At 32.8% G+C, this 11,500-nt stretch overlaps 1 protein-coding gene across 1 annotated transcript; it reads left to right on the forward strand.

Moving 5' to 3' along the window:
* The first annotated feature begins 4,311 nt into the window (after positions 1–4,311).
* Positions 4,312–9,655, forward strand: LOC145634575 (DNA repair protein recA homolog 3, mitochondrial-like). Its single transcript, XM_081685995.1, has 8 exons — positions 4,312–4,596; positions 5,139–5,199; positions 5,584–5,798; positions 6,080–6,167; positions 7,048–7,220; positions 7,494–7,640; positions 7,980–8,111; positions 8,775–9,655. Exons 1-8 carry the CDS (start codon positions 4,540–4,542, stop codon positions 9,150–9,152), a joined length of 1,251 nt encoding a protein of 416 aa, XP_081542121.1. The 5' UTR covers positions 4,312–4,539; the 3' UTR covers positions 9,153–9,655.
* The last annotated feature ends 1,845 nt before the right edge of the window (positions 9,656–11,500 follow it).

Genomic DNA, 11,500 nt, shown 5'->3' on the forward strand with positions numbered 1-11,500 from the left:
CTTATGTTACATGTGATACCACTAATTATTTGATCATAAAATTCTTTATGTCTAATATCACAAATAAAACTCAAGCATTTAACATCCTTGCCAAAATCTTGCAAAGGAGTTATGTATACTTGTACTGCACCAATACAAATATAGCTATAATTTCCCTTTTCTTTATGTTTTTTAATACTTTTCCAGTTTATGATATTAATTTCGGCTGCTTTTTGTTCACAATCTTCGATTACTATACTTCCTTCCATTTCTTCACATACATATTTAGTTCTAGTTTTAAAGAAAGAAGTTTTAAATATTTTATCTTTAGTAATTTGGGGAAAATTCCAGCTTTCTTTGTTTACTTGATCTAGGTCATTATCTTCAAATGAATACTCAGCTCTTTTTAGTTGACCTATTTTCATTTTGCTTTTATCTTCCTCATTGTCATCTGATTCTGAATTTTCTAATTCTTCTCCTTCCATCATGTTATTTATTTCTTCATAATTTTCATCTTCAAACTCATCATTAACTTCAGGTTCTTCATTATACTCATTTTCCTCTTCTACGATCTCTACTATTCCTTTATTGTTATTTAAAGCCAATTCTAAAGCCTCGTCTTCTGGTATTTCTATGTAATCCCAACTTCCTAAGGCTTCCATTAGTTTATGATTAGCTTTCTTACATTCATTAGCATAATGTCCTAGTTCTCCACAAGACCAACACTTGCATGTTTTCTTTTTCTCAGGACAATATGTTGCCTTTCTGAAAAACCTACTTGGCTTTCTATATTTATGTTTATAATACTTCTTCTTATAGGTTTCTCCTCTTGATCGGTCAAATTTATTTTTCTTATAGCTCTTTCTTTTATTATAGTTTTTTCTTTCGCATCCATAGTTATTTGGGAAATCCCAACAAGTGAGAAATTGTCTCTTCATTCGTTGAGTTCCTGCAACCTCTCTACACTTCTTTTCAATCCACTTTCTAAGGAAAGCAATTCTATTACCTAGGGCATCCCTAGCTAAAAATTTCTCTCTCCATTCTTGATATTTTTCACTAATCTCTTCATTAAGAGGACTGGGTAATTTGTCGTAGAACATTCCAAGATTTGTTTCATTTTCACCAATTTTATAATAATATGTTTCAAATTCCATAATATAATCATCAACATATTTCATATTACAGATGGATAAATTACTTAACTTTCTTTGATATTCCATTCGTTTCTCATTAGGATCGGTTCTAGGACCAATGAACTCTAACTCAATATATTGACATAACTGCCTAAACATTCTTGTAGGTGATTCACTAGCTCTTAATGCAGTCTTTACTTCTTCATCTATTCCATCGTACCAATCTTCTACACAGCCGTAGAGACTATGTTCAATATAGTTTAAGAAATTTTCTGAAGTCCATTCAGTATTTAAATTAAGTACACTACTCATACTCTTCTTCCATTGATCTAAAACATCTTGTCTATCTCTTACACCGTCTAATTTAAGTTTATAACCACTTTGACTAATGGGTTCAAGAGTCACTTCTTCTTGTTTAGGTATATGAGTAGGCATAACCTTGACACTAAACCGGGTAGTCTTCCCTGGTATGTATCTTGGTCGTGTGCAACTTCCTTCTCCTTGGTACCTAGGTCTTTGGATAACATTGTTTACATTAATAATTTCTTCTCCAACATCATTATTATCCATAACTCTTTTTCCTAGTTTTTTTTCGATCTTTCGTTGAACAATTTCTATGGGTAGAAAGTCAAGATCATTTAACTTCATTATTCCCATTTGTTGATATAAATCTTCCTCTAAAGTAGCATAATTATTTTCCTCTATTTCATTATCAGAAACAATCCCCTTTTTAGAAATTAAATTCATGATTTCGTTAAGCTTATTAGGGTCTTCTTCTTTGTCGAATAGGCCCTGTAATTCATTTAGTGTTTTATCCTGAAGATGAGGGCTCATGTTTAGTTTCTTTATTCTTTTCTTGGTTACTAGTCGGTCTTTTAGGGAGTGTTACAGTAAACTTTTTATTTTTATCTAGGTTTTGAAAAGGATATTTATATTTATATGGGACGATTTTATCTTTATTAGGTGATACTTCTTTTCCAAGTTGATGCCTAACTTCGTTTGTTAAAGCAAGTTGAACCTGTTTAACCTGTTCGTTTAGATCGCTTACTTTTTTATTAATATCGGTTGTGGTTATTGATATCTTATTTTCGATATTAATACAACGAGCATGTATGTTATCAACTTCCGATCTTAATTCGCCAATTTGATCTACTATATAATTAAGGACTGTGCCAAAATTATTAGTATTTTTAGGAATATGATAATAATGCTTAAAATCAGGTTTCTTACACTCTGTAGAGGGCCTAGTATTCTCCAGTTTTACTTAATTATATATAATTTAATTTAGCTTTTAACCGTTATGGCTCTGATACCAAATCACGCAGCTTAACAAATTCTAATTTAGAATAACTGTATTGTCTGTCTTAATAACAGATTTCACTTATATAATAATGGTATTTAAATATAATACTTAATTTTTAACACAAATACTTATTCTTTTAATATATATAAGTACTGCTGAAAAGATCAAAATAACACCTCGAAAACAATATTAAAGAAACATATAACAGCATTAAATTTTATTTTAACAGGTTAGAACATAAAATAACAGTATTAAAATAGGAAATAACTTTTTTCCAACACTTAGCGAAATTTTTTTTTCAACGGTGGTATGGACTTTCCTAGTCCCTACCTGGTAGTGGGCAATACTTTCTCCAGATTAATAATGTTTTGGGCCCAATAAAGACTACTAACATTGTAAAATTAGTCATACTAGCTCTTAAAGAGACGATGTTGAGTGATAACTTCAACTCCACATATACCCTACCCTTTTTAATTGTAGAATCAATTCACTAATAGTTATATAACATTTATAAAAGATATATGAATTGAAATACATAACAATTCAAATCGATTAATGACTTTTCATCAAAACTAATATCGTTGAATTGATATTTCACCATTATTGTACATTTCTCGCACATATCTTTGAAATATACAACTTTTTCGCGGAGAAGATATAATAATTTGTTTGTAAGCAATAAGATAATTTTTATCTGATTCATCAATTTATATTCGAAAAACTTAAAACTTTTGCGATATCGTATGATTCTTTATCAACGAATCAAATTAGTGATACTTCACTATTACTAAACTAAACTCGTACATACTAATACTTAACAAATCTTACCATAATGGAAAATTTTGACTTTTAATATCTTTAAAAAACACTAATTTGATTTTTATTACCTTTATAAAATTTAATTTTATTTTACTACCATAAGAAAAAAAAAAAAAAAAGCTCCCACTAATAGTTTTTGTCAAAGAAACTGTACATAAATCGTTAGTGGAGGCCATTCTCCAACGTTAAATTATTTTTTCAATCTGCGTATCGAAAAATATTATGTTAAGGTTTTGAGGGTCATTTCAGCCCTTACCAAATTGAGCTTGGAATTATCAAAAGATAGCACAAATTACTCGAGTAATTAAGGTTATGAGGCTATTTTAGCCCTTAAATTACAAAAATTAGATTGTATTCGTGCTAACGCACGGTATATAAGATGTGGAAGTTATTAGGAAACAGAAATGAAGAAGTGAAAGTTATTTAATTGGAGGTTATAGAAAAAAAAAAAAAAAAACCCTCAAATGCATGAGATTTGTGAATTGGCGTTTTGAAGGATTGTGGTTAAATCTCTTTGCAATTATATTAAAATATAGGCACACACCACTCAAAACTTTTGTATACATCCGATATACAGTAATATTACTATAAATCGAGCTTTGTAAATTAGCACCAAAAAAGGGACCTGTTTTGAACTTACCACCCGTTAAAAATTTTATTTTAAATTACCACCCCTTAAATTAAAAAATATTCAGATTACCACCTTTTTAGAAAATTCGGTGGAAAATCCGGTCTCCTTTTTGGGTGGTAATTTACAAATTTTCCTAACTTTTATTCAATTTAGCATAACTTTTAGACTTATTTGGGTAACTTCTATTAATAAAACATAAATATCTTTTATTTATAAAGTAACTTATATATATCGGAAACTTTCATTAAATTTAGGTACTCCGTAACTTTTATTACAAATGTATAATATTTTATTATACTTAGTATATTGGATTTTTTTTTTAATGTTTCACCACACCAAAATTGATTGATGCACAACAAGACCACAAGTCCACAACCAATCAAATATTTTAAAAAAAGTTGGGACTTCTCAAAAAAGAGTTTGAAAAGGAGGGAAAAACCTCCCCCACTTTGCACACAAACCCCATTCCTCATTTCCATAAACCCTAAAAAAAACCAGTGACAATTAACACACTCTCTCCCTGTTCTTCCCTCTTTCTTTCCTTCAAATTCTTTAATTACTCCCAGAAAATGCTCTGACATTTTTAAATTTTTCTTCAATTTCTCTCTCCAATTTTTGAACCCTTTTCCCAAATTTCTCAAAGGGTTCAACCTCTCAAGCTCAAGCTATCTCCCATGGCGAGGCTTCTTCGCCACGCTTCTTCTTTGCGACGCTCTCTGTTTCCTCCAGAGGTCTGTTTTTAGCACACCCTTTTTTTAATTTTATTTATTTATTTATTTTTTTTGTAATTTTTAGTTGTTGATTATTTATGTTTATTGTGGAAGAATAGTTTTTGTATTTTGTTATGTGATTTTGGTATTTATTTAATTTTTTGTATGATTTTATATATTTTTTACTTACTGCTTTCAGTGTTTTGGACTAGTATAAAATGTTTCAGAATATATTGCATGTTTATAGGATTTTTTAGATTCGTGCCAGGTTCTGACAAATATTTAAATGTTGAAGAAAGAAGGAAAATGTTTGGTATATTTTCCCTCTTTTGGGGAATTAATTGTCGCGTAGATAATGTAATTTAAACTAGTAATGCGACGACAGAATCTGAGTGGAGGGATAGTACTTAATTTTTTAGTTCAGTTTGTGGAAGGAAGAAATGCGCTTGCTATAGTTATTGTGTTTCTGCAATTTGTTGAGTGGGTGCCATTGTTACAAGTTTACATATAATTATGAGAAAGGCTTTTTTTTTTTTTTAAATGGATTGTTTTGCTGCTTGCAGAGCTTCAGGAGAGAGGTGTTGGGAATGTCGTCTTTTCAATGCAAAGAGTTTTCTTCAAAAGGTGCTAATACTTTACAAGCTTGTCTATTGAAGTATGCCGATTGACGGGATTGTGACGAAGTTGTTATAGACTTTAGTTGCTTCATTATCGTTGTTTTGATAGTTGTGGTTGAATGGTGTTTTTGTTTATATGCTGTATTGATATTATTTAGAGTGGATTCCATTTAGAGCATTGTGTTAAATTTCTTTTTCTTGTTCAAAGAGAAGCAGTTTTGTTATTGCAAAAACATTTTGGTTGTCATGATGCATTTGTTTTCTTTGCACGGAATAATCAAATCTGGTTCATATAGCCAACCCCACTTATGGGATTAAGGCTTTGATTGATTGATGCTTTTATTTTCTCATTTATCTGCTAAGTTTAACTTTTATGGGTTTATTGGTGAAGGTCGAAAGAAAAAATCAGATGGAAGTGACTCTAATGATGAAGGCCTGTCAAAGAAAGAATTAGCTCTTAAACAAGCGTTAGACCAAATCACGACTTCATTTGGAAAGGGATCTATTATGTGGCTTGGTCGGTCTGTAACTCCTAGAAATGTCCCAGTGGTGTCTACTGGGTCATTTGCTCTAGACATAGCATTAGGCATTGGAGGACTCCCTAAGGTACTTTCTATTGTGGTACTTGTTCGCTTTAGATATTCCATGCATAAGTAGATATCTATTTTGGAAGGGGAAAAGTAAATATGGTATGATAATGTTAAGATAGCATAGACATGCTTATGATATTCATTTAGTTTAGTAGGTGTTTGGATTATTTGTATTTTGTCTTCTTCACATGCATGTCTTTTGATTAAAATTTGATAGTTTACCTTTAGTATGTAACATAATTGTGCATTAAGCTTTAGGCTATTTATGCTTTATGACACGTGTTTCGGATTTTCCAGGGGCGTGTTGTTGAGGTTTTTGGACCAGAGGCATCTGGGAAGACTACTTTAGCCCTTCATGTAATTGCTGAAGCTCAGAAGCAAGGAGGTAGTGTTACTGAACAGCATTTTAATTACCTGCTTGCAATTTTCTATGGAAACAATGATAATGAACATTATCTGTTTTCTGTCATAGTCTGATACTCCCTGCGTCCCTATTTTTTCGCCCCATGTCCATTTTCTACTTTATTAAATTTTGGCTGAGTGAATTGATGAGAGAGAAAGGTGGTGGTCTATATAGACAATTAAGGTATGTTGTAATATTTAAGGGGCATCCTTCTATGGAAACTGGAGCGAACAAATAGGGACAGAAGGAGTATATATTTGGTGAACTGGTCAAACATGTGTTTGTTTGCTGATAGTAGTCCTTCCTTTCAACCCTCCCCATACACCTCTTATTTGTGTGGAACACTTTTTTTTAATTATATTTTCAATTATTGGACAGGATTTATAAATGTATGAGTTCTTTGATGACATGCCTGCATAAATTTTTTCACCCTTAGCTTTCTTTTTGCTGTTAGAACTAAGTCTATGCGGTGATAGTTTGGAGTTGGAGTTGTTGGATACTAGGCTCTAGTTTGAAAGCTTATAGTTGTTCAGTATCAAGGCTACTGCCCATAATTGATCTCTTTCTGGCTAACATGTATGTTGAACATTTTAATTCTTTACCTATGCTGATCATTTCATTCCTCCTACTTGTTACTGCTCCACTATTTTTCACTTGAGAGGATAGGACAAAGAACAACTTCTCTACAGTGACCATTTCTTCATGAACTATTGTCTGCATTGATCTTTTTACTAGTCAATTTTTATTTTAATTAAATGCAGGGGCAAGCTGGATTTAAAATCAACATTGTCTAGTTTTTTTCCTCATGTCTGTATCCGTGCTAGTCATTACATGACTCATGTATCATCTTTTATCCATGTAGGGTACTGTGCCTTTGTTGATGCTGAACACGCTCTTGATCCAGCTCTAGCAGAAGCTATTGGTGTAAATACTCAAAATTTGCTTCTATCACAGCCAGATTGTGGTGAACAAGCTCTTAGCCTTGTGGATACTCTCATTCGAAGTGGTTCACTTGATGTTGTGGTAGTTGATAGTGTAAGCAAGGATCCATTTTCACTTGCATTTCTCATGTGTCTACAGTTACCTTTGTTTTGGGCGAGGAAGTTTAAATGCACTTATATTATCTATTATTGGTGTTCATTGCCCAGGTAGCTTGGAGATCATTGTATTCATTTCAATGTACTATGCTACTGTTGCCTGCTTGTTGAATTGTAATCTGTGTGGTTACTATGCTCAAACATATTGATTGTCTATATCATTAGTTGTAAGATCTCTCATATATAGTAAAATATTTATTCCTGAATGCAGGTTGCTGCCCTTGTGCCAAAAGGAGAACTTGATGGTGAAATGGGTGATGCACATATGGCAATGCAAGCAAGATTAATGAGCCAAGCACTTCGAAAATTAAGCCATTCATTGTCTCAGTCACAGTGTATATTGCTATTTTTGAATCAGGTAGAGATTAAGTAATTTTAAATTGTAATCCTCTGTCCTCTCCTGTTAATGGCTGTTAAGAGAGATACATCTGATATAAACTACTGAAACTTAGAATGCCAGATTTTGTTATGAATTGGATATGTTTTCTTGAGAGTTGAGGAAGGTTTATGAACGGCTTGTGTGTAGTCTGTTAAATTATCAACATTATTTCCAATAATTTTTGGAAGCTGTTCAGATGTTATTTTAGAGCACTATAGACGTGCAATGTTCCTTGGCTCTTTCAGAAGAGCTTATTCTGTTTCCTTTGGTTGAAACAATTGTCAGTCTTAAGCTTTTGTCTGGATGACATTTTTTCAGGTGAGGGCAAAGATTTCAACTTTCGGATTTGGTGGTCCTACCGAAGTTACTTGTGGAGGTAATGCTTTGAAGTTCTATGCGTCGGTGCGCCTGAACATCAGGAGGACTGCATTTGTCAAGAAAGGAGAAGAGGTATGTAAAATGTAATCTATGTATAAACTTGCTTTGTCCTTGATAAGACGCATGGATGGCACTATGGCAGTAACACACCAACAGTCTAACATGGCCCTAAAAAAACCATTTTTCTTTGTGAAATAAAGTACAATTAATTTATCATTTTATGGTCTTTGTTTATTCCACCTTATTCCGATTTGGGGTGATCTGGTGAGACGACTGTTACACATTAGAGATTTCCTGCTATAATCCCAGTGACAACTTATTCTGGACTTCATACCTGTTGAGCTATTGAAGGTATTTAGTCTTAGCTTCAAGATTCATGCGACTGTATTCTAGCGATTTCCACAATGCATGGACAAATGGTTCTGTTATCTCTTATTTGGAGTTTTGGACCAGTCGACAGGTGTCTGATGATGTCATGTATCTACTGTGTACTGTCTTGTCTATGTGGGACATGAACTGGACCAATCTTCAAACAATTACACTCTTGTTCATTTGCCCAACTTTTTTAAAGTCTTAGTCATTTTCCAAATGCCTGACAGTTTATAACAAGTGTAGGAGTTTATATTAAGCATAATTAAGATTTAATTGTAACTCTTTTGTGATCATGAACTAATAAAATATTGTGGCAAATAGTGTATGAATTTCCATAAATATATGCACTGTTTCATTCTGCAGATTGTTGGGAGTCAGGTCCTTGTGAAAGTCATAAAGAACAAGCACGCACCTCCTTTTAGAACTGCTGAATTTGAAATCGAGTATGGCAAGGGCATATGCAGGGATGCAGAGCTCATTAGTCTGGGTGTCAAGCACAAGCTTATAAATAAGCAGGGTGCTATGTACGCCTTCAACGGCCATAATTTCCGTGGGAAAGATGCAGTTAGAAAGTTTCTCATTGAGAATGGAAGAGATAGAGATGAGCTTGAAACAACGCTTAGAGAAAAACTACTACATTCAACAGAGGAGGCTGTAGAAGGAGATGTCACTGAACCAGCAGAAGAAACAGTTCTGCCTGATGCAACTGATGAAGATGTAGTCACAGCCGCAGAAGCATAAGATATACAGAAAGTTCTTTTCTGGATGGCTTTTGGTGTCAGATAATTCAAGCAGCTTCTGCTACGGAGTAGTTGTGATCAAGCATGTGCAGGAGGTAATATAAGGTTCTGAATACGTAGATGATTTTTGCTTGCAATTGTCAGGGTATACTTCAACCTATAAGTTAATATATCAGTGCTTAAACTGGGATGGGTGAGAGAGTTTTGGCGGGTCTCTAAGATTGGAGAGATCCTTAGCTACACCCAATGTGTTGTAGGAGTGAGGTTAGTTCTTTGAAATTTTGAATAGTGTATATTTCACTAATTTAAGACAGCTCAAATCTCCTTGTTTATGGTGGTAGCAAAGCTCAGTTGTGTATCATAGTATCTGGAGGAATATTATGAAGAATTTTGGCCTAAAATGCAGTGATTGGATTGACACACAGATAGCTTGTACAGTTCGATTTAATTTCTTACTAGGTTAGATTCTGTGTCATGCACGATAATTTTAAATTAATATTATAAATTTTTCGATTTCTATGTTATTTCATATCAATTGGATGCTGAAAAACAAAAAAAAAAAAAAAATGGTAAGAATAATTAACACATTATTGTTTTCGGCAAGTGTTATTAAAGTATACATATTTGATCTTCGCATGTCACTGTTAAAACTTGTAGCATCTATAACATAATTTTGTTGGAAAATATAAAAAATTAGTTAAAATATTCATAACTTTTGTTCGTTCGCTCAAAATAATCTCAACTTTAAAATATATTTTTTTTGAGGAAATAAATTATTTTTAAATAATCCCAACTTTGTGGTTATTTTCTAAAAATGATTACATACTATTTAATTGGTTGGAAAAAAAAAAACTTTTAATTTATTTTTTTTATTTTTTTGAGTAAAACATCCCCCAACCTAAAACCCCTAAAAAACACTCCCCACCACTTCAAAACTCCAAATCTAGCCCTCCCCCACCCTCGGAACTCTGTCACCCACGGTTTCGAGGGTGAGAAGGGTCGGGTTTTGGGTTTAAAGTGGTCGGGGAAGGTTTTTTGAGGTTTGAAGTTGGGTATTTGGGGGTTTCGGGTGGTGGGTTTAGCGGGTAGGGGGGAGTGGGGATGGCGCCGGCGCAGGGAAAGGTCGGCGACCGGCGGGAGTGGGGGTGGGCTGGCTGTTTGAATGGTGAGGGTTGTCTAGAGCCCGAGATGAGTGGTGGTGACAGATGGAGTTATGGGGTTTTTTTTTTAACCTATCCCGCTGACACATGTACTTAATACAAAAAAAATCTCTTTAATAGGTTACCAGTCACTTGAGATCATTTTGACAATGACCCCAAAAATAATCCAAAATTGGGATTATTTTAAGCGTACGGGCGAAAGTTGGGATTATTTTTGCCAAATTATCCAAGTTTCTACCAGCTTACCTTGTGGACTAGTGGTAAGAGAATGAAACCTCTGAAGTCTAGGTCCAGAGTTCAAGCATTGGTACCACCTCTCTTTCTCTCTTCTCTCAAAAAAAAATTATCCAAGTTTCTAATGTTAAAATATAAACTTGATAAATTACCATGCTACCTTGCCTACCCACACTTATTTAATATAGTTTACTATTTTAATCCTAAATAAACTGGTAAGATAAATCATCAATAATTAATAACATAATACTAAAACAGATACTAGGAATGACACGTATCAATCCCCGGGGTAATTTTTCTCCTTAAAAAAAAAAACCTTTCCTTTTTTTGCTAAAATCTTCTTTGAGAAGTTTGGTATAATTTTTTTCGTTCAACGATTAATGTAATTTATAATGACGAATCTATTAAATAATAGATTTGTACTACACAAAATATTATTAAATGGGAATTTTGAATTTTTAATACTTTAATTAGTTTCTCGCTTAATTCTAATACAAATAGCCTAATAAAAATATGAAGGGAGTTTAACAATATAGCATAGCATTATAAACACTTTATCTATACATGTAATCATGTAAGATAATTTGATTAAATTATTTGTATTTGCATCTCCAATACTTTCATATAGTATCATAATTAAGGGAAAAAATTGACTAATTATCAAAACCGGGTTATTAATCCTGCCCATAAAGTGAATACACAATTTTAAATACTTATTTGATTAATAAAATGAAAATTTTATACTAATTTATCGTTGAATATTTATAACACTTATATGGCCTAACATGTAGATATAGTTTTCATATACTCATTTGTCTAATTGACTCTTTCGTTACATATCATGTTTCATTTCATTATATACGCAATAAGAAGATAATAAAGAGATTAGTTAAAATGCGGTCCTTCAACTTTGTCATTAGTTGCACATTTGGTCCCACATCTTTCAAATGAGGCA

This window comes from Chenopodium album, chromosome 6, assembly GCF_948465745.1.
Source record: "Chenopodium album chromosome 6, dcCheAlbu1.1, whole genome shotgun sequence".
Taxonomy (NCBI): Eukaryota; Viridiplantae; Streptophyta; class Magnoliopsida; order Caryophyllales; family Amaranthaceae; genus Chenopodium; species Chenopodium album.